At 36.9% G+C, this 25,153-nt stretch overlaps 5 protein-coding genes and 1 long non-coding RNA gene across 11 annotated transcripts; 4 read left to right on the plus strand and 2 right to left on the minus strand.

Moving 5' to 3' along the window:
* Window positions 1-2,557: 2,557 nt before the first annotated feature.
* On the minus strand, window positions 2,558-3,405 carry LOC106293012. Its single transcript, XM_013728681.1, has one exon. The coding sequence runs from the start codon at window positions 3,403-3,405 to the stop codon at window positions 2,782-2,784; it is 624 nt and encodes a 207-aa protein (XP_013584135.1). The 3' UTR covers window positions 2,558-2,781.
* LOC106293011 (cell division cycle protein 27 homolog A) lies at window positions 3,324-9,012 on the minus strand. Its single transcript, XM_013728680.1, has 17 exons — window positions 8,828-9,012; window positions 8,558-8,630; window positions 8,354-8,463; window positions 8,206-8,252; window positions 7,892-7,989; window positions 7,494-7,795; window positions 7,213-7,332; window positions 6,863-7,040; window positions 6,525-6,703; window positions 6,346-6,411; window positions 6,072-6,191; window positions 5,813-5,889; window positions 5,460-5,579; window positions 5,153-5,372; window positions 4,792-5,073; window positions 4,622-4,691; window positions 3,324-3,407 (listed from the first exon to the last, which is right to left on the minus strand). The coding sequence occupies exons 1-16, from the start codon at window positions 8,930-8,932 to the stop codon at window positions 4,635-4,637; spliced, it is 2,154 nt and encodes a 717-aa protein (XP_013584134.1). The 5' UTR covers window positions 8,933-9,012; the 3' UTR covers window positions 3,324-3,407; window positions 4,622-4,634.
* Window positions 9,013-9,454: 442 nt separating this feature from the next.
* Window positions 9,455-11,936, plus strand: LOC106343484 (nuclear pore complex protein NUP35). Of its 2 annotated transcripts, XM_013782715.1 has the most exons (5): window positions 9,473-9,581; window positions 9,710-9,786; window positions 9,913-10,527; window positions 11,235-11,346; window positions 11,446-11,936. In XM_013782715.1, the coding sequence occupies exons 3-5, from the start codon at window positions 9,950-9,952 to the stop codon at window positions 11,758-11,760; spliced, it is 1,005 nt and encodes a 334-aa protein (XP_013638169.1). In that variant the 5' UTR covers window positions 9,473-9,581; window positions 9,710-9,786; window positions 9,913-9,949; the 3' UTR covers window positions 11,761-11,936. The 2 variants fall into 2 exon arrangements, with proteins under 2 accessions (XP_013638168.1, XP_013638169.1); XM_013782714.1 differs by lacking the exon at window positions 9,710-9,786 and having other exon boundaries at window positions 9,455-9,581.
* A 57-nt stretch (window positions 11,937-11,993) lies between these two features.
* Window positions 11,994-12,994, plus strand: LOC106343485 (CASP-like protein 3A1). The gene is made up of 2 exons (XM_013782716.1): window positions 11,994-12,426; window positions 12,525-12,994. The coding sequence occupies exons 1-2, from the start codon at window positions 12,167-12,169 to the stop codon at window positions 12,874-12,876; spliced, it is 612 nt and encodes a 203-aa protein (XP_013638170.1). The 5' UTR covers window positions 11,994-12,166; the 3' UTR covers window positions 12,877-12,994.
* Window positions 12,995-19,083: 6,089 nt separating this feature from the next.
* LOC106295268 (ATP-dependent zinc metalloprotease FtsH 3) lies at window positions 19,084-23,128 on the plus strand. Its single transcript, XM_013731125.1, has 11 exons — window positions 19,084-20,530; window positions 20,820-20,992; window positions 21,121-21,222; window positions 21,308-21,472; window positions 21,553-21,693; window positions 21,897-22,055; window positions 22,129-22,214; window positions 22,315-22,393; window positions 22,484-22,606; window positions 22,678-22,734; window positions 22,819-23,128. Exons 1-11 carry the CDS (start codon window positions 19,225-19,227, stop codon window positions 23,032-23,034), a joined length of 2,607 nt encoding a protein of 868 aa, XP_013586579.1. The 5' UTR covers window positions 19,084-19,224; the 3' UTR covers window positions 23,035-23,128.
* Window positions 23,129-23,266: 138 nt separating this feature from the next.
* On the plus strand, window positions 23,267-25,087 carry LOC106293112. 5 transcript variants are annotated; one of them, XR_001260362.1, is made up of 6 exons: window positions 23,267-23,843; window positions 23,933-24,037; window positions 24,297-24,528; window positions 24,631-24,749; window positions 24,837-24,872; window positions 25,059-25,087. It is a non-coding gene; the product is annotated as an uncharacterized LOC106293112 (long non-coding RNA). The 5 variants fall into 5 exon arrangements; XR_001260360.1 differs by having other exon boundaries at window positions 23,269-23,843; window positions 24,636-24,749; window positions 25,011-25,082; XR_001260358.1 differs by having other exon boundaries at window positions 23,270-23,843; window positions 24,636-24,749.
* Window positions 25,088-25,153: the final 66 nt, after the last annotated feature.

The raw sequence follows: 25,153 nt of genomic DNA on the forward strand, positions 1-25,153 counted from the left end.
TTATAGTATTTGATTTCATATTTTTATTCTTAAGGAACTTAACTTAGTTTAAATATAATGATTTTTGTAAAAAAAAATGAAAAATATAGACTGAAAAAGACGTCTTCAGATAAATAGACTTTATTGTAGGTCTACGAAACCCTAAACCACAAATCTCAAACCCAAAATGTTTTGCTTGATATCAAAAAATCTCAATTATACAAAATATAAACTACTAAACATTAATATGCAGATTTAAGTTAATAAAACAAAAAAAACAAAATCTAAAATCTAACCCCATAAAATCAACCACTAAAAGACATAACATGTTAGAACCTTTTGTTTCTAAACTATGAATATTGTCTAACACATGACAACCAAATTAGTATATATTCTTCAAAATTGTTCGATTATATGAAATTTTAATTTATTTACTTTATATTATCCATTATATTGATGATTAGTTAAAAATATCACTATAATTATTTTTAAACATTTTCAAAAATAAATTATTAGATCAAATTAGAGTGTAGACTACAAAAGAAGTTTATAAGGTAGACTTCGTAGGATGTCTATATATATGTAGACTTTTTTATTACGTGTAGACTTCCGAATGATAGAAACGTAAAATACATTTCTGTTTTTTTGTTTGGTCATAAGGGTTAAATAATACTTTCATTACCCTTTTAGGTTGGTTTTGCATTTGACTGAAAGTGGGGTATACTTTTAGGTTTGACTTGAATATTTGTGTTGGTTTTAACAAATGTCCCTTAATATATTAACCCAAAATATAAGAAGCATGCATTATTTCCTTAAATAAAAGCTACAAAATTACATAATACGATTAACATATATATAACAATTAATAACTATGAATAATAAAGATTTGATAACAATTTTTGCATCCTTCTTCATTTTTGTTTGATTTTATATTATTAAAAAATTAAACAATCACATTAACCATATATTTTTTATTATATTTATATTTTGAATTTTTTAAAATGAATTTAAATTACAAAAATGAGGAAATCTTATGTGTTATATTTAATTTTTTTAAAACGACTTTAAATTATAGAAATGAGGAAACCTTATATGTTATATTTTTCTTATATATTAGATTTTTTCTTATATGTTGTATTTTGAATTTTTTAAAACGACTTTAAATTACAAAAATGTAAGTCTTTCTTAAGCATACGACTAAAATCATTAGAATGATATTATCAATTCGATGGTCGATCTGAAATCTTTCAAAAGCATATGGAAGATAAATAAAATAATTCAACTGTAAAAACAATATTGTTCACATTTTTCAAGAATGTGTTCGGTGGAAAAAACAAGGCTTTTGTGTCATAATTTGTTTAATGTTTAATCCGATCAACCCATGATATATCAATTATAGTTTAGTTCCACAATTTTTAATAAAAATTGATCCAGTCCATCGGAAAGAATTATATAATAACAACAAAAAATATTGTATGTGTATAAATAATACGATCAAATATAAAAAAAATTATCGATAATATATACAAATAAACTCATCAAGCGCAAAGCGCATGTCTTATGCTAGTGCATAGGTATAATCTCAACATTCACATCGTAGAAAGTTCAAATATTGACTTGAATTCCTACTTTTTGGATTTAGGAAAATTTCAAAGCTTTAATTAACACCCCTGTTCGAAATATGGCCGTCTAGGCGCTGTTCAGAGGTTGACCACGATGATTACGCCTAAATTGATGTAGCCAGACGTTGATCCGCGTTGATCGCCTAATTTCTGCGTTGACCGCCTAATTCCCGCTTAATCCCGCGTTGACCGCCTAAGTTTTTTTTCGTCCGTGTAAGTTAAAACACGATTGATTATTTTTTACTCATTATTGACAGATTTTGTGTAATTATTCATTACTAAATAATTATACTAAATAATTATAATTGGCTATCAAACCCAAAACAAACACATACATACTACATTTAGGGATTTTTTCGTACCAAACCCACCATTTTCGAATCAAAAAGAGACTGTTTAAAATTATATATAAAAAATATATAATTATATCTAAGAACTTGTATCATCATGTTTAAAATTAGCTAAATATATTATAAATATATTAAATTATATTTAAAACTAGGCTCCGCGTAATCTCCGAGTATTCTCCTATTTTTCGGTAATTTGCTAGGTCCGGGGTTACTGTCCGACTAGTGCCCAGCGTAGTTCAGAAGAGGGACACACGAACTTCCACTAAAGATATTGATTAAACACTTTTTTAATTAACCTAGTAAATTAAAGGTTGTAGCATGCATGAAAAAAATGACAAGACCGTGGTATCGAATAAAACAGAAAAAAATACTGGAATCACAGTCAATGAAATAATACACTATACATGGTACTTTGATACTCAAACCATACGAAATGACCGGCATCAAGAATCTAAGATTGCAAAGATACGTCTTCGTGTGGATAAAGAAAACAAAGATAACCAACAAAAGAAAAGCGTTTTAAAGCCGCATTGTTTTTTGTTACAAATGTGTTTTAACTCATTTGTCCCTAATTTTACAGTTATTTAAAGATAGTATCTTAACTGTCCATTACACTTTCCATACTAATGTAGAGAATGGTCACCTAATAACTTTTTTATTCATAATGGTAAATCTAATTTCATCAAGAAATGAGAAAATAATTCCCAATCCTCGCACCAAAAATATTATTACAACTTCAGAACCAATTTAGCCGAATAGAGAGAAAATATTTCAGAAGAGAAATGAAAAAGAAGATTTTTTTTTTCTTATTTTTTGATAAAGAAGATTTATTAATTAGGTGAGAACTCAATCTTTTTTTGCTGATTCAAGTTCTTGTAAAACTTCATTATAAACTCCTCGGCTGCTTTGTCCACATGTCCGTTAGCCACGTCACCATCTTCCGTTAACGGGAACGGTGAGTCCGTCACACGTAAAGGTCTCACTGACGGAGAACTCCGTCCAAACCGGGGCAAGTTATAAGGAGACAACGCCATCAAAGCCTCGACCGACAAAGCCGGCGTCTTACTACCGCCTTCTTGAACTCCGACGCCGTTGAGAAGCTCCAGCACGGCTAAGGAGGCGGAGGTATCGTCGTCGAGAGTCGGTGGCGCTTGACCACAGGCGAAGAGACCAATGTGGTGACTCTTCTTCTTGAAAGCGGCCATGCTAAAGGGGAACGAGTAGTTTGGAGTGTCGCTGCAGCTAAACTCGTATTCTTTCTGCGGCTGGGACGAGACGGTGGAGGCGGTGGCTGGGACGCGGCGGCGGTTGTTGAACATGAGATTCTTGCCGCGTTTGAGAGTGGCGTTAAATTCAGCCAGGAGCTTTTGCTTTGAGATGCCTTTGTGTAACATGTACATGACAAAACGTACGAGGTTCCATAGCTTCTTGCTTATTGGTACGCTCTTCTCCATCTCTAGAGTTAGAGAGAGAATGTGAAGATTATTTATTTTTTCGCTTTGATTTTTTTGCTTATGGACTAAGGATCAATGTGTGTGCAGTTTATAAAGAGGGAAAGACACAGACTTTTCTGCAAAGTACATCAACGTGGAACATAACATAACACATTTTTTTAAATTATGTTGTTGTTAAATAGCTTTAGGTTTTAAAAAGCCAAATAATGGAAAAGAAGAAGAAAATTTGGTTTTTTTTTATCAACTTTTGTTGTACTTTAGATTGCACTATGAACAAAAGCCATCTACATATGGATATTCGGTCGTGATTGTGCTATATAAAATAAAGGGCAAATCTCCAAAATAGCACATTTTTAAGTTTATATCACAAAAATAACACTCAAAAACTAAAATGACCAAAATAGCACATTTCTAAGTTTATACTTTGAAAATTTTAATTTTTTTATTTTTCAAAATTTGAAATCTTATCCCCAAAACTTCATTTCTCAACTCTAAACCCTAAACCCTAAACCATAAACCCTAAACCCTAAACTTTAAACCTTAAACCCTAAACCCTAAACCCTAAAATCTAAACCCTAAACCCTAAACTCTAAACCCTAAACCCTAAACCCTAAACCCTAAATCCTAAATCCTAAACCCCACCCTTTAACTCTAAACCCTAAGTTTGTGACTTTTGATAAAACATTAAGTGCTATTTTGTGACTTTTGACTTTGAGTGCTAGTTTAGGAACATAAACTTGATTTAGTGCTATTTTTGTCTTTTTCTCTAAAATAAATTAACATACATACAAAGTTAAACAAGTTGGGTTGTATAATGACATGGTCTTCTAGTATATCGCTTTAGAACTGCGTCTTTTTAAAAACATTTCACTTTCTTGTAGGAGTTGAATAAAAACTATATATTATATTGCCACTGTGGCTAAACCTTTTGTCTTTTAACTCTTTTTACTTACTTTCTAGTTCGTCTTAAAGGTTTAAATCCTTCACCAGATAGTTACAATTGGTGTAAAGAGTACCACAAAGTTTAGGCAAAGAAGAAAGACAAGTTTAGTTCAACAACCCAACTTTATGCAAATCTCTGCAATTACCCCTTATTTCTTAATCAGTAAGTGAAATTAGCAAAGTTTTAGGAATATTCCTATCACAAGACTAACCGAATAAAAAAGACTTAGGGTTATACGAGAAACATAATTGGGTGTGTATATGTATTTTATACCTGCATAGTGATTCTAGAGATCCTCCTCGGTCTCCAACTCGTTTGGTACTGCCAACCTCTCCATGAAAGCCTGTACTCACAATGAAGAAACTTCTATTGTAACATTAATTTGATCCAAAATGTGACCATGATTGATACTTGTAGAGTAAAAATGGTAAGCGGTATATAACCTTGATCTTGACAGTATCAGATGGAGATGGGTCTAAATCCAACGCAGTGCCGAAATTTAACACGGCCTTGTCGTATAGCTTGACTTCTTTGTAGATTTTGCCAAGCAACGCATGGACACTGCTCTCATGAGGAGCAGAATCTCTGAGCTCTTCCAAAACTTCCAGGGCTCTGTGATAATCACCGAGGTCGGCCAATATGTTAGCCTTAAAGTACTTCGAGAGTGGATTCCTAGCATCAGCAACTATAGCCTTCTCCATCATCTTCAACGCCTCATCGTTCCTCTGCAAAAACATTACTTCGTCCTTAATATATTATCTCTGTCATAAAGAGTAGTATATAGTATCAGTTAGTCATGTTAACCTTTGACTCATGCAACGCAATTCCAAAGTAACACATGATGACTGAAGATCTTGGGTTTATTTGGAGAGCCAGTTGAAATTGATGCTGCGCAAACTCGAATTTCTCCTGATGAAGGTAGGTCATTCCAAGACCATACCATGCATTGTAGTGTCTTGTGTCTATGCTCAGTGCCTTCCGGTAGCATCTCTCTGCCTCCTCAAAGTCTTCTAATGCAGCAAGCCTGTGAACCAACCGTATGGTGTTAGTGTACATGTTTGGTTAAAATAGCAAGAGTGAGAACAAATAACGGCATCGAAAAGAATTGTACTCGTGACCGCAAAGGGTATGTGCATATGTGAATCTATCATTCAGTTGGATAGCTCTCCGAAACATCTTAAGAGCAGCTTCGTGATCTTTGCGCAAACTGTAGTAGTTCCCTGACGCACACCTGCGATTCGCATTGCTAACACAGTCATTACAGGGGAAAAAAAGAAGACCAAGCCAAAAGAAAAACTTTGCAGTTTCAGCTTTTGAAATAAGGTAGTACTAAGAGCTGGTTCCTGTTTACGGTTGGTGGTTAAAAGATGTGGATGTCAAAGTCTGTACTCAGACGTATGTGGTTGATCATGTCGGTTTCTTGAAACTAAGCTTGAAAAGTAATGAAGATTCTAAGAAAGATACCATGATTCTGGAGATAGGCGGTCGACTGCAATCAGCTCCTGAGCCAGATAGCCCAGCCTCATCTCTTCTTTCAGGTGCTTCAAAAACAAAGAAACGAAACCACTAGAAGTAAAACACTAACATAGAAAGCCTTGCAGTTTGATCAAAATCAAGCTCTGAGTGGTGGTATCGCAACAAGACAATGTTGAGAGTCAACATCATGGGATAATGTCTATAATGATTAGCAGAAAACTTGAAGATACTGATAAAAACAGCTCACATAAAGAACAGTGGAGTACGTATCCATTCCTTCCAAAGCATAAGGAGATTTTTGATGAGCGAGAGTAAAGACAGAGTCAGCGTTGAAGTAGTCTTGTAGCTCAACATATGCTTTTCCAACCTATGTCAAAACGTATCTCATGTCCTTTAGTGTGCGAATAAAACCAACAAAATGAAATTAGAAAAACAGGCGTTAATGAACTAATATGTTCACTTCCAAGCTGACTTAAATTTCCAAATATAACACACAGACATATCCAGTCATTTTTATATACCTGCATGAGAACCCAGTGTGTATTGTATTGTTTCTCAGATAGCTTTTGATATATCAACAAAGCTTCCTGCAGTAGTAGCCAGTTTTTTTTCCAGTTTTGGCATTGACATCAATAGTTTAACGTTTAGGCAGCAAGTTGAAGAATATAAACCACGTAGGTACATTTTCGTGATAGAGTACCTGACAGTTGTACATAAGTAAATGCCTGTGGCCATTTCCAAGAATTTTCAGAAGGTTTAGCACTTCTGAAACTCCAGACATGAGACTGAAAGGATCCGGGGAAGATCCACGAGGATTTGAGTTTTGCTCATCATCAACAGAGCTTCCAGTGTCGCCTATAGACTGGCCTGATGTCGTTGCTGCATCATTTACAGTAAGGGTATCAGGAACCCGAAACATACATATGTTCTAAGTCTTAGTGCCAGAGATCTCATTCTTTCCTCAAAAGTTCTTCCGAGAATGATACTCTATAGCCAGGTTTAGAGGACAGAAAGAAAAATAATAGAAGGAAACATCACCTTCCTTACTGCTTTGGATTCTGCATTTTCCAATCATCGAGGAAAGAGAAGGTACACCGTTTGACTCGGAAGGTGAATGATGTAACACATGGGAATCTTTTCCATATGAGTGAAACAGAGGAATCTTTCTCCTTGCTGCTATTCTGGCACTCCGGCGACGCCCAGATTCTTCTGGAGCCTTCAAGATAGATGATGGGGGAGATTAAGACCAATAAATCAAGTATCATTAGATTGTCACTGTAATATCACAACCAGTTTGTTCCAGCCGTAGAGCTGGAAGAAGAAACCAGCAGGTGGAAAAGCTCTATATCAAATATATATGCACAGAAAGCTTATTGCAGATAGACAACCTCTAATGACTCTTCTTCACTCATAAACTTTCTTCGAGACTCTCCATGTACAGACATCAATCCTTCCACTTCTGGACGACGCATATTCTTATAGAGCATTGGCGGTGGAGCATCCAATACCTGAACGATATGGATACTTAGAGATAAGAAAGCAGGTAATAAAACTTCTCATTACCTCATCAAGGAAATATAGTACTTGCAATCAGAAAACTGAGAAATTTTGAGCTAGTAACATTCATTAACTAATGCGTTTTTAATCTAGCTTGATTTATAGATATCACCTGTGTAAGCACTGGAGAAGGTGTTTTCAGGTCCCATCCATTTGTATGAGAACTACCGTTACATTGCTTGTCACTATCTGGCGGAATCTCTGCTCCAAGCTGCTTGGCTTTCAGATCTTGTTGGTTCTCTCCTGAAACATGTTCTGTTTGCCATACACTGGTATCTTTTGAGACCTTATCGGAATCTATAAGATGGTCCCTGGTTTCTCCTTCTGAGAAGTTTATTCTCTGTGAGACGTTAGTTTTCTGAAGACGCTGGGCAGCGACATTGCCAAAAACCATTGAGGCATCTTCAGCAGCACCTGATAAGGTAATGGCAGAATAAATAAATGTACTGGTCCCAGATTCGAATTACCAAAAAAATAAGCTAACAAAACTCATACAGAGCCTTCGCTTACCTAAACTACAAAGTTCTGCATATGCTTCCCAACACAATGGATCACAAGACAATGCCATCCTAAACTGTTGTATCGAACTAATCTTCCTCCCAGCATATCTGGGTAGCATGTAACAGAGAGTAACACACATCAGAAGGTAATACACATAAAAACATAGAAAAGTTGTTACATTTGGTAGTAAGAGACGCAGCAAATGAATAAGCTTGTTACAGCATCAGTATACAAAGATAGTGAAGTACTAAACATCTAAGCATGCGAGAGTCAACAATATCTCATATATAAAATTGCAAAGTAAAATAGTCTTGAGGAGTCACCTATAGATAAGACCAAGAAGATAATGCCCAGCTGCACCACCAGGAACCTGAATGTTAAGAGTATAGTAGTTAGCACTTATAATAGCCTTTGCAATGTAAAATGCTCATGGATATGGAAGAACTTCCAGTAAGGGAAGTAATAAAGTACTTTTTCAACAGATTCCTCAGTTGACAACAATGCTGATTCAGCCTCTCCAAGAAGATCCAACTTAAAGCATGAGAATGCAAACAGATACCGAGACTGAGGCGTTTTTGAACCTTAATATCACAATGTGAAATAAATTAAAAAAAAAATTAGTATTTCAAAAGAGATGTTACACAGTGTGGGGGGGGGAGAATGTAGTAAGTGTACCTTTGAGGATGTAATAAGCACTATAAGGTTGACTGTTACTTAAGTAACACCTAGCTAACAATTGCAGGTTCACCTGCATCATGTTGATCACCATCACATTCACAGGGACAAAGTAAGAACCAATCGATGTGATATTTGTAAACAAAGCTAGAAGATCGGATCAGACAATAAGAGCGACAGAAAATGATCTCTAGTAAAAAAAAGAAAAATTCATATCATCAATCACAGGAGAAACTGAAATTGGAAATCGAGAAAGAAGAGAATCGAAACCTCAGAGGGGAATTGGGCGAGAAGACGTTCGCAGAGGAAGATCGCATTGGAGAACATAAACTGGGTAAGGTTTTTCTCCACACAATTCGCCAGTAAAGTCTCCATATTCTGACGACGAAACTGAACGAGAAGAGAGGGAGGGCGCAGTGGCGTTGGGAGAGCAAAAAAAAAACAAAAGATGGATGTGAGATTGTCGCGTAGCAGCAAATCGCGCGCCGCTAAGGGAATTTTCAAAAGCCTTAACCTTCTCACGCGGAGAGCGTGCCAAGTCTCGTTGTGTAGCAATCGTATAAAACGCTGTCGTTCTTATGTCAAGTCAATATCTGGGTTTTGTACAAAACCAAAGATAATAAGCCTCAATAGAAACCAGAATAATTAGCTTACTAACTACTACCATTTATGATGATGAATGATGGATTGAGGATTTTGCTTAGTTTATAGAAACTTAGTGTTATACAATTTTAATTTATAGAAACTTCTGGGCCGACTACTCTCAACTAGGCCCATGTTAAGCCCATAAGATTCGGCGCCTGTTCCCTGTTGTTTAAAAACGAGGTTATCTTCGTCATTTCACATATCTCTTGAGTTTTTTTTTTAATTATCTCTATTTTGCGTTTTGATTATATTGTTGGCTCTCTATTCCTCTAGGGTTTTATTTCCTTCCCTCCCCTCCTTCCTTCTAAGCTCGAGCTGAGCTGAGCTTCTCCGGGATTCCCAGATCGGAAAACTCGAACACCGCCGTCTGCATCCTCAGGTTTCTACCTCTCTCTCTCTCTATCGATCTCTCCAATAGTATGATTGTTCTTATTCGTTATCTTTTTCGAATGATTAGCGTGAATCTCACTGCCTTCTCGGTCGCTAACTTTAGATCATTTCGTTCAGCTTCTTCGATTTCTGCTCTAGTAGCAAGCTTATATTCAGTGATCTGCATTTCTAGATTCATCTATTCTGCGAGTAAGGTTAGCTTTAGTTTGTAACGAACACTACTTTGCTTTTAACTATGACGTTTTTGATCTAACGGCGTGGATTAGAGTCGCTTGGTTGATGTCGATGAGGTTTTGTTCACCAATTTGTTTCCTCTGCAGGGAGATAGTTAAAGAAGACTCTGTTCTACTAGTCATCATGAGTGCTCACAGGACTCCTAAAACAGGGAGGCAATCTCTCCTCTTTCAAGATTTAGCTTCTCCTGTTTCCGCGCGCCGTGGAAAGTTCTCAACCCCTGGCCAAGCAGCTGCTGTATCTGCACTATGGCGTGAGAATCTCGGAGGCTCCGATCTTCCACCTCCGCCAATGTATACTCTCGATGACCGTTCTGATTTCTCTCCCGAGTCTGGCATTGCAGACTACTCCGCGTCTCCTGATGTCAAATCCGAGAGGCGGACGCCTTTCCTGAGCTCTGGGAAGAACGTTGTGACTCCCGGTAAAGGGAAGTTGGAAGCGAGTCCTTCTTTTTCTTTGCTGAGTGGGCAGCAGCAGAGTCAGCAGGTTTCCGGGAGTCCGAGTTGGTGGTCGCAGTCGAAGGGAGGTGGGAGTAGTGCCGAGCAGGACGATAAAGGGAAGGGGTCTCCTGTTGAAGGAGTGGTTCAGCCAGGTGCTTTGGTTACTCTTCCGCCACCGAGGGAAGTTGCTAGGCCTGAGGTTCAGAGGCAGGTTATACCCACAGGGAATGTTCAGGAGGAAGAGTGGGTCACTGTCTATGGGTAAGTCCATTCAAGCTTTCATTGCTTTGCTGGTGTAAATGCTCTTTATTTCTGTCTGTCTCCCATGTCTTCGGTATTAGAGAACTACTCATAGTAACTGTTGCTGTTTACGCTCTTTATTTGTGAACCCTCGTCTGTCTATGTGACTCTAGGTATGTAGTTTATGCTAATCAGTAATCAGATATGGCTCAGCCTTTGATTGTGATTTTACTTTTGAGCATTGTGAATTCTGACTCTTTACATGAATAATGGTACAGGGGTAGTGTTATTAAGGGCTTGTTTTGTGTTTGTCTCCCACTTTTCCGATCTTAAGAACTGATCTCTAGGTGCATGGTTGATAAGTGGTGTATTGGTAGTGTTATCAAGTACCTTATTGTGTCCTTGTCTCCCATGTGACCATGTTTTCGATCTTAGAGAACTGCTCATTTAACTGTTGTTGTTTACGCCCTTTGTTTGTCAACATTTAAGTGTCTATGTAACTCTAGGTGCACCAGGTACATAGTTTATGCAGGTACATAGTTTATGCTATTCATTGCTCAGATATGGCTCAGCCTTTGATTGTGATTTTACTTTTGGGCATTGTGAATTCTGACTCTTTACATGGATGACAACTCTGTGTTGTGGTAGTGTTATAAAGTTCGTTATTTTGTGTCTGTCTCCAACTTTTTCGATCTTAAGAACTGATCATAATAACTATCTGCTTTCAGGTTTTCTCCAAGTGATACAAATTTGGTACTAAGAGAGTTTGAAAAGTGTGGTATGATCGTGAAACATGTTCCTGGTCCAAGGAATGCCAACTGGATGCACATTCTCTACCAGGTTACTCTTCATCTCTTCTGGCCTTTTTTATTCATCACGATAAACCTTCTGAATGAATCAAACTAAAAAATGAAACAATGGTGTGTGTGTTTGATGCAGAACCGGTCTGATGCACAGAAGGCCCTGAGCAAAACCGGGATGATGATCAACGGAGTGGTAATAGTAGGAGTAAAGCCAGTAGACCCGATACAGAGGCAAGCGTTAAACGAAAGACTGAACAACCAAGGATTCATGCCTTTACCTCCACCATCATCCACCAGAGACTCTGAGTTCAACGCAGCTAGGGGGGCCTCTTCTCGTCCGAACTACTTGCAAAACGGAAGCGCTTTCTCCCCTCAACCAAATGGCGGCGCCATGGCCGTTCCATCAAAGTCGATGGTCTCAAAGTTCGTTGACTTGATGTTCGGTGTTTAAGGCCTGCTCTCCTTCGAAATTGGCATTTCACGAGTGATAACTTCCCATCCACAGATATTTCATGTTTTTGTGAGCAATGAGTTCTTAGGTAAATTCAGAGCGTGATCGAAAATTCAAATTGTGTCTTTGTATTGACGACAGCTATAACGTATAAATCTGATTTTAAAAAACCATTACTTAGATTCTTGTTTGTATTCGAATAGACAGTGGTCAAGACTCATGCCTCGTGCAGAGCGACCACCACTGGGTATACTTGAAAGACACTGATTACATGGAATCTGAGAAGCCTCACGGAGTCACGGGCAGTGCTTTAATCTTCCAATACAAACTGGCCACGTATCCAGCATGTGTACTATTTATATACCCCCATGGACTTAACTTGTAGTTTTGACTCTACAAAGACGCAATGGCGAAAGCAACAGAACAGAAACAAGACTCTCAAACCGTGGAAGTAACGAAGCTTGATATCCGCTATGTGATCACCACAGCCACCACATACGGCGGCAGACGCAATGACGTGGCAATGTTTGTGTTACGAGCCATGTGCATGGCTGTATCTGCGGTGGCTGTGTCGTTAATGGTGACAGCCCGTGAGACTAGCATGACAACTCTCTACGGTTTCGAGTTTCAGCTCCACGCCGTCTGGTCTCTCTCAGATTCCCTCATGTAAGCCAAAGCCCCACTTTCATAATCACACATATAACATTACATTATAGAACTGACTGTAACAATCACGAGTGTTCGTTAATAATTTAATATTACAGTTATCTAGTGGCGGTTTCATCAGCAACGGTTATTTACTCATTGCTGCAACTGATTTTGAGCGGGACCAGACTAATGAGAAAATCTCCGGTGATTCCGACAAGAACACAAGCATGGTTTTGCTTCGCTGCGGATCAGATATTGGGATACGCGATGGTGAGTGGAGGATCAGCGGCTTTGGGAGTGACGAATATGAACAGAACAGGAATCAGGCACATGCCTCTTCCCAATTTCTGCAAATCTCTAGGTTTCTTCTGTGACCATCTAGCAATCTCCGTCGTCTTCGCCTTGCTCGCGTTCCTCCTCCTCGCCGCTTCTTCTATTCTCGACGTTCTCCATCTCTCCCGCAGCTGATCTAGAGAATTATTACTAATTAACATTCCTGTTCTTCCTGTTTCCCACTTCTCTGATGTTTAATCATCATACAATAATCATGTGTTATGTTTTTCCTTTTGAAATTTGTTTGTTTCCATCGATGTCAGCGAATCTTCCAATTCCAAAGTTTTTGAATTTTGTTGACCGAGTCACAAATAAAACAAAATTTGTTTCAAAAAGAAACTATTAAGTTATTCGAAAATCAAGCCAAATCAACCAAAACTTATAAAATATACATAAAAATTCATACTGAAATGTTGTCTACTAGAATGACCTTTTAGATTCCATTTAGAGTGGATCTCAGACATATGAATCAGGATATTCTCATGAATTCGAATGAATACCCTAATGTACCCACGCAATTTTTTATAACATACTCTCTCTGTTTCAAAATACATGAAATTTTAGTTTGGGCACAAGCCGCACAACTATTAAAAATCTTGTTTTTTATTCAAAAAGTATCATTAAAATATAAATTAAAAATTATTCAACCAATCACAAAACAGACTATAAAATATGATTGGTTACACAGTTTTTGATAAAGTTAAAATGTACATTGAAATATGAAAACATCATCTATTTTGAAACATCAAAATATAAATTAAAAACACAAAACAGACTATAAAATATGATTGGTTACACAGTTTTTGATAAAGTTAAAATGTACATTGAAATATGAAAACATCATCTATTTTGAAACATCAAAAACTCCCTAAAACATCATCTATTTTGAAACGGATTGAGTAATAATCTACTATTTAATCTTTTGTTATTCAAAAAAAATTAAATTTTAATGATTCTATATTATTCCCCATCAAATTTGTGCCTAGCTCGGGTATGTGCCAAATTCAGATTAAACACATGTAGAGAACTAAAACAATAAAAAAAAAATTGAACAAAACTTTCTTTCATGACTTGGGACCTTGCATTTGGGTAAATCTTTGGGAAAAAACTAATATGATACAATCGTGGTTTACCCAAAATCACCAGGAACAAAACCAACACCGTCTGTAGCATTCTTGCGCAAGATTTGATCACCGGTCAACTGAAGATTAAGCCTAACGCCAACCAAGCTGTCCAAACGTAGATTCTCATACTTATCAGCAACCACATTAGAGTACTCCAAGTAAACAAGACCCGGAGTATCAAACGTAACACAAGGCTTCGGACCAGAAGCATCATCATCGCGTCTGTACACAAGCCTCTGGAGCGTCTTGTTAATAAATTACAGATGCAAATCAATCACACGTACTCAATAAGTTTGAAATTATAAACTTTTATAAATCTTACTTGATTTATAAACTCTTATAAACTGTTATAAGATAATTATGTTTCTTCTTCTCACAACATGACCGATTGTGGTTTAATAGAGGTTTGCCTAAGTAATCTCTTAAGACAGAATTTTGCCCTTACAATAGTGTGTAGTTTCGTAGGCATCTATCTTGATGAACTATCAATCTCCGTACGACACATCCGTACCGAGACCATAATAAACTTTACTTTAAGTTTTTCTTCAAAAACTTGTTATGAAAAATAAAAAGATTAAATCCAATTGATACTCAATAATCTTCTCTCTTCTTTCCTCCTTCCCTTCTTTTTTCGTATTGCACTTGATTATTTTATATAATGATTCAAGTGGAGCTTTTAATTAACGCATACGTTAACTCAACCGGCGCCTTTTAATCAATGCATATGTTGACTCATTGACTCATAACCGACACGTTTTGTCTGAAACGTTCCTTCATTTAATTAACTAAAGTCCAACACGTCTGACTTGAAACAGACCCGTCCCAATAGTGACGATTCTACCATCTCTTTGAGAGAAACAGAGCTAAAGCAGCCGCTTTTGTCGTCAAGAAAGCCAAAATTCTGCTGCGAACATTATCTGGTAACGTGCTGATCACGTCTATGGAACTTGTGTTCGCTTTCTTGTTGTTACCTTCCCTTTCGAGAAAGGTCCGCTCGAGAGAGCGATCCTACACAAAAGAAAGCCAGAGAAGTAAAGGAGCCGACTTCGATCTTAAAGAGACCTCTTACCTTCCAATGGAATGACTAAAAAAAGCTTTACAGATTCTTGAGGCGAGAGGATGAAACAGAGTATGTGAGAAGAGGGTGAGATGAATATTTAAGCGCTAAATGCTATTATAGTGTCATGATATTTAAGTATTTTCGTAGAGTTAACAAACAAAAACAATTGGGGAAATAATCATTATGGTGGGAGAAAATTTTCGTTTTGTTTTTTGTTTTCTTTGGATTCTTTTTTAAGAAATTCCCTAAGATAGTTTTTCTTAGTTTTTCTCACAAAATAGCACTCAATGAAGAAATGACCAAAATAAGTTTTTATTAAAGGGTGAAAATATATTTTTACCTTAATGTTAACTAAGTTAGACTTGGAATTTATAGATAAGGGGTGGAGTTTTGGAGATAAGGTTTTAAATTTAAAAAAAAAATTAAAAATTTTAAAATAAAAAGAGGCTATTTTGATCATTGTTTATCGCTATTTTTGTGACAAAAACTTAGAAAGACCATTTGAAAGAATTGCCCTTTTTTTTTGTTAAAATAATTTTCATTAATTTTAATTTTTATGTTACATAAACATTAATTCAACATTTTTTCTTTTTCGAAAAAGAATTTTCATCCATTTGGATTATCCTCTCATATTTTTTAATGACAATTTTAGGGCCTGGCTGGTTCAAACGCAACTGTTGCGGTTGCGGTTGCGGGAGTTTGCGGTTGCGGTTGCGGGAGTTTGCGGATGCGGATGGTTGTGGTTTCTAGCGGTTTTAAGATATTTGTATGACTGGTTATACGGTTAGAAATTGGTGCATGTGCGGGATACTTATGACTGGTTAACTACCAAATACAACAACGGTTAAATAATAAATTAACAATATTTACATTTTATATAATTATAAAAATATCAAAAATCATAATATTATAATAAATATGAAAATCATATTTAGAAAGTTATAGTTTTAAATTTTTAAAAATTATAGAAAATATTTTTATTTTAAAATTTTATAATATAATAGATATATTTTAGTATTTTTATAATTCCAATTTAAATTTTTTATTGAAAATTTTTATTTTTGTATTTATATGGTTTTTGAAAAAAAGAAAAAAAAATTATCCTCCTGCAACCGCAAACGCTAGCTGGAACCAGCTTTTGTTTTTAAGAGGTTCGAAGCGGTTTGAAGCGATTTGCAGCGGTTTATATGATTGTTTCGAAACGCTGTTAACCGTTACCAACCGCAAAAGCTGTGTTTGCGGGTGGTAGCAGGGAAACCAGTCAGACCCTTAGTCATGTGGATCTTGTGTGTCGTTACTTTCGCAATAGATATAGATTATAATTGGAATTTCAAAAGACACACATATCATTTAATAATTACAATTAGCTGACGATAACTTAGAAACACATTATTACACATCAGTCATTGCAATTCTTCTGATATTAACCACTGAAGTAGCTAATACAACTAACTGACCATAACTTAGCAACATGTGATTACACATCAGTCATCGCAATACTTCTTATTAACCACTAAAGTAGCTTATTATACTACCAACAGTAATATACTTCTCCTCACACAAATCATTTAATAATTACAATTAGTTCACGATAACTTAGCAACACATGATTACACATCAATCATCACAATTCTTCTAATATTACCCACTAAAGTAGCTTATTATACTACCAACAGTAATATACTTCTCCTCACACAAATCATTTAATAATTACAATTAGTTCACGATAACTTAGCAACACATGATTACACATCAATCATCACAATTCTTCTAATATTACCCACTAAAGTAGCTTATTATACTACCAACAGTAATATACTTCTCCTCACACAAATCATTTAATAATTACAATTAGTTCACGATAACTTAGCAACACATGATTACACATCAATCATCACAATTCTTCTAATATTACCCACTAAAGTAGCTTATTATACTACCAACAGTAATATACTTCTCCTCACACAAATCATTTAATAATTACAATTAGTTCACGATAACTTAGCAACACATGATTACACATCAATCATCACAATTCTTCTAATATTACCCACTAAAGTAGCTTATTATACTACCAACAGTAATATACTTCTCCTCACACAAATCATTTAATAATTACAATTAGTTCACGATAACTTAGCAACACATGATTACACATCAATCATCACAATTCTTCTAATATTACCCACTAAAGTAGCTTATTATACTACCAACAGTAATATACTTCTCCTCACACAAATCATTTAATAATTACAATTAGTTCACGATAACTTAGCAACACATGATTACACATCAATCATCACAATTCTTCTAATATTACCCACTAAAGTAGCTTATTATACTACCAACAGTAATATACTTCTCCTCACACAAATCATTTAATAATTACAATTAGTTCACGATAACTTAGCAACACATGATTACACATCAATCATCACAATTCTTCTAATATTACCCACTAAAGTAGCTTATTATACTACCAACAGTAATATACTTCTCCTCACACAAATCATTTAATAATTACAATTAGTTCACGATAACTTAGCAACACATGATTACACATCAATCATCACAATTCTTCTAATATTACCCACTAAAGTAGCTTATTATACTACCAACAGTAATATACTTCTCCTCACACAAATCATTTAATAATTACAATTAGTTCACGATAACTTAGCAACACATGATTACACATCAATCATCACAATTCTTCTAATATTACCCACTAAAGTAGCTTATTATACTACCAACAGTAATATACTTCTCCTCACACAAATCATTTAATAATTACAATTAGTTCACGATAACTTAGCAACACATGATTACACATCAATCATCACAATTCTTCTAATATTACCCACTAAAGTAGCTTATTATACTACCAACAGTAATATACTTCTCCTCACACAAATCATTTAATAATTACAATTAGTTCACGATAACTTAGCAACACATGATTACACATCAATCATCACAATTCTTCTAATATTACCCACTAAAGTAGCTTATTATACTACCAACAGTAATATACTTCTCCTCACACAAATCATTTAATAATTACAATTAGTTCACGATAACTTAGCAACACATGATTACACATCAATCATTACAATTCTTCTAATATTAACCATTAAAGTAGCTTATTAATACTACCAACAATAACATATTTCTCCTCACACATCATTTAAGAATTACTGACGATAACTTATCAACACGTGATTACACATCACTCATCGCAATTCTTCTGATATTAACCACTACTACCAATACTAACATACTTTTCCTCACTGTTCGTGTTTTAGCAATCACTACGTAGAGTCCAAAAATGAGTACAATCACTGATTGAATAGGTGCAATTTCAATCGCATATGTTAATGTTGGATGAACTAAAGTTTTCCCAAGCATCCACTATGGTGAGATGCTCATAAAGTAAGAAGTTGCATTTTGTTTTGGTAACCCCATATATATAGAAACTCTTGGAACATAAACCATAGCAAGAAATATTAAAGCCTGCATACAAGATAAACAAAATATTATTACCTCACAAACAAATTCTTTAAGTTAATAAACCAGTAATTAAGACATGTAAAAGACAAAACTGACTTCTTTCCGCATTGCTTCTCTCATGACATAGTATTGCAGCTAGATAAGTCCAGTTGTTGCTAGGAGAAAGTTTTCAATTTTTCTTTCTTCTACTATATTTACAGAAAAGTTCTTTGTCAATAGTCAACAGGATAAAGTATTACACTAAGGGTATCAATGGTGACCAAGGAATGATAAGAATAATGCATTCCCTAACGTTTCTATAAAAAATCACCATTCAGAAAGAATAATAATTTTCTCTCATTCTTTTTTTTTTTTGTAGAGAATTGAAAAACAAAAAATTATTCTTTGTGAAATTTGAAAAAAAAAACCATCATTCTTTTTCATTCATGTTATTTTAGTCTCATATATTTTTTTTTCTATTTGTTCGTATTGTTTTCCGGATGGTCACCAGGTACCCTAAATATAAGGGAAAGAGTGCGAGACAAACAACTCTCAATATTGATGTTCCAAGTTCTGGTGTTAAGAATTAAATGGGCCTGACTTTCTGTTATTGGGCTTTCAAGAAGCCCAGTGATATCGCAACTGTTATGTGTTTGTCTGCTTCTTCTATCCTCTCCAGAGGAATGAGATACGAAGCTCTATTCTGAGATTTAATGTTGCTCAATCCATCTCCTCGCGCTTGCTTTATCGCAATCCACTTCGTCTTCTTCATGTAATCGAAGCTCACCTCCACATTAATCAAATAACACCATGGCTTACCGTTTCCCTCTACATTCATCATCTCCACACTCTCACTTCATCTCTCCCTCAAACCACCCAAAAACCCCGAGATCCCCCAGAAACCACCACACCTCAATCTCATGCCAAAACACAAACGATCCTCAAGACGAAGAAAAATCCAAAATCAATCTCCTCGCAATACCAATCACACTCACTCTGATCTCCGCCTCACTACCCCAACCCTCCCTCGCCGCGGCAACGAAGAAGAGAAGCCAGAAGAAGAAGCCTCGAGAAGCCTTAACACCCGAACAGCTCAAATCCTGGTCCAAAGACCTCCCCGTAGTCTCCAAACGCATCCCCTACACAGACCTTTTAACCCTAAAGTCCCAAGGCAAGCTCAAACACGTCATCAAGCCTCCATCCTTAACCCTACGCCTAAAAGCAGAGCCCGTGCTAGTCGTCTTAGAAGACTCCCACGTGCTGAGGACCGTGCTGCCGTCAATAGACGGTAACAAACGGTTTTGGGAACAATGGGACGAGTTAAAGCTCGATTCAGTTTGTGTAAACGCTTACTCTCCTCCCGTTAAGAAGCCACCTGTCCCATCTCCTTACTTAGGGTTCCTATGGAGAGTCCCGTCTTACATGCTGACGCTGGCCAAGCCCAAGAAGGAGTCTAAACGGGCCGCGGAGCTGAAACGGATGAGAGAGGATTTCAAGAGGCAGAGGAAGGAGGAGATGGAGAGGATGAACGAGGAGAGCGAGGAGATGGAGAAGGCCATCAAGGCGCAGAAGAAGATGCAAGAGAGGAAGAAGAGGAAGGCGGTTAGGAAGAAGAAGTACGAAGAGTCTTTACTCGAGGCGAGGAGGAACTACCGCGACATGGGCCTTATGTGGGCCAGGCTGGCCGAGGATTCGAACGTCGCGACTGCTCTCGGACTGGTCTTCTTCTACATCTTCTACCGCGTGGTTGTGCTCAACTACAGGAAGCAGAAGAAGGATTACGACGATAGGTTGAAGATCGAGAAGGCGGAGGCGGAGGAGAGGAAGAAGATGAGGGAGTTGGAGAGGGAGATGGAAGGGATTGAGTTGGATGATGAGGAGGAGGAGAGTGGCGAGAAGAATCCTTACCTGCAGATGGCGAAGCAGTTCATGAAGTCAGGGGCGCGCGTGAGGAGAGCGTCGTCGAATAGGAGGATGCCTGAGTATCTCGAGAGGGGCGTGGATGTGAAGTTCACGGACGTTGCGGGGCTTGGGAAGATTCGTCTTGAGTTGGAGGAGATTGTTAAGTTTTTCACTCATGGAGAGATGTACAGGAGGAGAGGTGTCAAGATCCCAGGTTTGATGTTGTGGCAACTTCTTCTTTACTTATATCACCAAGTATTTATACTCCCTCCGTTTCATATGTTAGTTGTAGTTTTAGGTTTTTATACGCATAGATTAAGAAAACATTTAATTCTTCATATTTCTAAAATAAAAACACTATTATACACCTGACCATATTTCAACCAATAGAAAAACAAACCGGAGAATATTGTTCATAAATTTTGCATTGAAATTATAAAACAACATTTATTTTGAAACGAAAATTTTTATGGAGGGAGTATAACCTTTGAAACTGTTTGCAGGTGGTATTCTATTATGTGGGCCACCTGGGGTGGGGAAGACATTACTGGCGAAAGCTGTAGCTGGGGAAGCTGGAGTGAACTTCTTCTCTATTTCTGCTTCTCAGTTTGTTGAGATATACGTTGGTGTTGGTGCATCTCGTGTACGAGCTTTGTATCAGGAAGCTAGAGACAATGTAAGTTTTTGTTAACTTTGCTCACATGTGTTGAGCGTGGAGCTTGATTCTTACTTTCAGATGCATTTACTAGTGAGGATTCAGTAAGTTACTGGATGCTAATTTTTTTTGTTATGATCTGACTGTAGGCTCCATCTGTGGTTTTCATTGATGAATTGGATGCTGTTGGAAGAGAGCGTGGGTTGATAAAGGGTTCTGGAGGACAAGAAAGGGATGCCACTCTTAATCAGGTTCCTAACATTTTTAGATTGTGTAGTTGTCTTCTTCGGTTTTCTTATGGGATGAAAAATGTTAATCGTTTTTGGTTTGTGTTAGCTCCTTGTTTCTTTAGATGGTTTTGAAGGAAGAGGAGAGGTGATTACCATCGCTTCCACAAATAGACCAGACATTCTAGATCCTGCGCTTGTGAGGCCTGGAAGGTTCGACCGCAAAATCTTCATTCCTAAGCCTGGTCTTATCGGACGTATGGAGATTCTGCAGGTAATGGCTTCGTGTCTGTAAAGTAAAGGGTTTGTCCTTCGGTCAAAGAGCTATATCTTTCGTTTGGTTTGTTTGTTAAGGTTCATGCTCGTAAGAAGCCGATGGCTGAAGATTTGGACTATATGGCAGTTGCTAGCATGACAGACGGCATGGTTGGAGCAGAGCTTGCTAATATCATTGAGATCGCGGCAATCAATATGATGCGCGATGGAAGAACAGAGGTAGGATCTCTATTTAAGTCCATATTACTTAAATACGTATCTGCCTTTGGATGGCTTTGAGTTCAAATGATAGTATCACGTAGCATCTGGTTTCTGGTATGTGGTGTGTGTGAATTGGGCTAGCTTAGGCTTATAATAAGTTAAAAAGTTCGATATCAGCATGTAAAAGACTTGACAGATCATATATATTCTCTGTAATGCAGTTAACAACAGATGATTTGCTTCAAGCGGCACAAATAGAAGAAAGAGGAATGTTAGATAGAAAAGATAGGAGCTCTGAGACGTGGAGACAGGTTGCTATAAACGAAGCTGCTATGGCTGTTGTCGCAGTGAACTTCCCTGATCTCAAGAATATCGAATTTGTAGGTTTCTTAAAATCTTTTTCTTCCTTCAAACTCCCTTTTCTTTGACTGACATCTCAATGACTTTGATCAGCTGACAATCAATCCTAGAGCTGGTAGAGAATTGGGTTATGTCCGCGTGAAGATGGATCACATCAAATTCAAAGAAGGCATGCTTAGGTCTGTATCTTTTTATTAAAAAAAAAAAAACATATTCGATTTCATGGTTAAACATGAGGTCTTTACGATCTTTGTCTCCTTTGTGGTCTACTATATGCAGCCGACAATCCCTGTTGGATCACATAACTGTTCAGCTAGCACCTCGTGCTGCAGATGAACTATGGTACGGTGAGGATCAGGTAAGACCAATATGATCTCCTTTAACATAGTAGATGTGACCTTATGCTTTTTCTTTCTTAAAGAATCTTTTTGCTAATGATTTGTTCCAGTTAAGTACCATATGGGCTGAAACATCGGATAACGCAAGGTCAGCTGCTAGATCACTGGTTCTTGGTGGTCTCTCTGAGAAGCATCATGGCTTGAATAACTTCTGGATGGCTGATCGAATTAACGTAAGTCCATATCTTGAAATTGTCTTGAAACTTATATTATCATCATCTCATTACTTGGATTTGATTTGCAGGATATTGACGTGGAGGCGTTGCGGATATTGAACATGTGTTACGACCGTGCTAAAGAGGTAAAGACCAATCTTAAATTGAGTACTTTGTATCCTTTTATATTGGTTTTGTTTAAGTACGATTTACAAATGTGTTTACACCAGATTCTCCAAAAGAACCGGACGCTCATGGACGAAGTGGTAGAGAAACTAGTTCAGAAGAAAAGTCTTTCGAAACAAGAGTTCTTCACTCTTGTTGAGCTCTATGGCTCCATTAAACCAATGCCACCAAGCATACTTGAACTCAGGAAAATCAAACGGCTCCAGCTCCAAGAGAACGTGATGAAACTGGACATGACTAGCGCAAGAAACAGTTCATGAGATGATTTGTGGCAAACGTAGACCTTGTTGTAATCTTAGTGACATATGAACGAGCTTCAATAAAAAAAAAAAGTTATTTTTGCAGTTTTGAAGGAAATTTCAATTTTAAATAATTTTGAAAAAAAATAATCATGGATCATTCTGACATGTGACATGAACCAGTTATGTAAAGCATGGGGTTATAAATCTTATCTAACTAATACTAAAAGGAAAGGGATATATGAGGAGTAGGAAAGCTGTCCAGGTAGACAAATTAAATCTGCCAATCATATGTTCCCGTTTTAAACCAAAAGTAATATGTCGTCTCCAATTCTTCCACTTCGTTTTCATCGTTACAAATCCCTGCAAATTGGCGTTTAATTGAAGATATTTACAGATCAATTCTATTGAGATTCAAATAAATTTTTACGATTCATGTCCTATATCTCTCCATCATTCTTAAAAACCGTGAGGGTGATCTCAACACTGTAGCGCAGATAAGAAAGCTCGGGGTTGGACAGGTGTACGCTGCCTCTGTGATGTATTGGTGGCAATGAAGATTCTCCCAGGCGGGTCGGATGAAGGTGAGACTGGCATTGAGCAGGCGGGAAGGAAAGGAGAGAGAAGGTTCTATGAAGTAACGTAAGAGACGTATCAAGCTGTTTCCTCAAACCAAGAAGTTGGTTCGTTTGTGGGAGGGATCAATGCGAGGGGTGGTTCCAGCAGCGAAATGAAACAGTCCCCATTGAAGACGTACGTCATGTCCTTGTGTTGGAGGCTGTGACGTTTGGTTCGTTCCTATGGGATGTGGAGAGTCATGTAGATTCAAGGTATCACTTTGTACTGAACGGTATATATAAAGTTTTGACCTTTTGTGTGTGTTTTGTTGGTTTGTTGAATAAGCTTTGTGTGTTAACAGATAACAGAAAGTTTTGAGCTTTTATGTGTTCTGCGAGTCTATCGCTTGATCAATCATTGTATGAGAAGCAGTTTTACTCTTTGTGTGTGGTTTGTTCAGTTACAGGTATTAGCTGTTTCCTTTTGCTTTATTCAGTTACACTTAGAGAACATGGTTGCAAATTTTCTTTTTGGTATGTCAGTTTTTTTAAAGTTTTAACCAGAAAGTAAACATTATTTATGTGGAAACATTCTTCAGATGGCTTGAGATTGGTTATTATCTGCTAAAAACGTGAAAGAGATGTGTGCAATAGTTTCCTGTTGATTACTTGATTGGGTATAAGTTTTGTGATTATTGGGTATCTCCTTTTTACTGGTTGCTGCAGAGAAGGAGCTTTAGCCAAGGGAGGAGAAGAGTGAACAAAAGAACCAGCTTGGCTCAGAAGGAAGATGTAATCAAGAGAACTGTTTATGTCAAAGACATCGATCAACAGGTTAAAAAAAAGGGGAATCTGTTGGTTTTAACCTTTCGTCATTGGGATGGATCCACCCAGTACAAACTACTCTGTCATGAAGAGAGCATTTGATGAAGGTTGTAGAGGCGTCATCGCTAAAACAGTAAGATTTTCTCAGTTTTAGAGTAGTTGAATCTTTTGTGTGCATGTTGACTAAATGTAATTGGAATTGAGGTTACGTCATCACTCATATTGTATGCTAAAGAGCAGAATCAAAACAGCTGCTAGACAAGTTGTGCGCTTCTGGAGGACGTTTGCGGATGGATTAATGCTAAAGCCATTGTTCCAGTATGGGCTAAGAGCCTAAGATGACTTCTAACAGAGGTGTGTGGCTTGTGCCTGATTCTGACACTACATTTTTAGCCAATTAAATAGTTTAATCAGTTCTGATCATTTAGTATTCTGCTTCAGGGACGGACATCTTTCTCGCAGGCGGCTCAGATCATGGTACGTTCATATATTCTGTTTTTTTTTTCAATTAAACAGGAGCCTTAGACATTAACTAATAACAATAGTTTCCTACAACATGGGAGATCACATAGTTAAATAAAAACTCTGTTTTTTTTGGCCAATTATCTCTAACAGTTTCTTCGTCCTCGGCTCTCTTAAAACACTGTTAAGTTATGGTTGTAGAGCTGTGAAGTTTAAGACAGCCGATTCTATGTTCCCAGAGTGCAGATCGAAGCTCTAGACTAAGCTGTAATAAATAATTTTGAATTGTTAATGTT

The sequence above is a fragment of the Brassica oleracea genome, chromosome C5 (genome assembly GCF_000695525.1).
Source record: "Brassica oleracea var. oleracea cultivar TO1000 chromosome C5, BOL, whole genome shotgun sequence".
NCBI classification, from domain to species: domain Eukaryota; kingdom Viridiplantae; phylum Streptophyta; class Magnoliopsida; order Brassicales; family Brassicaceae; genus Brassica; species Brassica oleracea.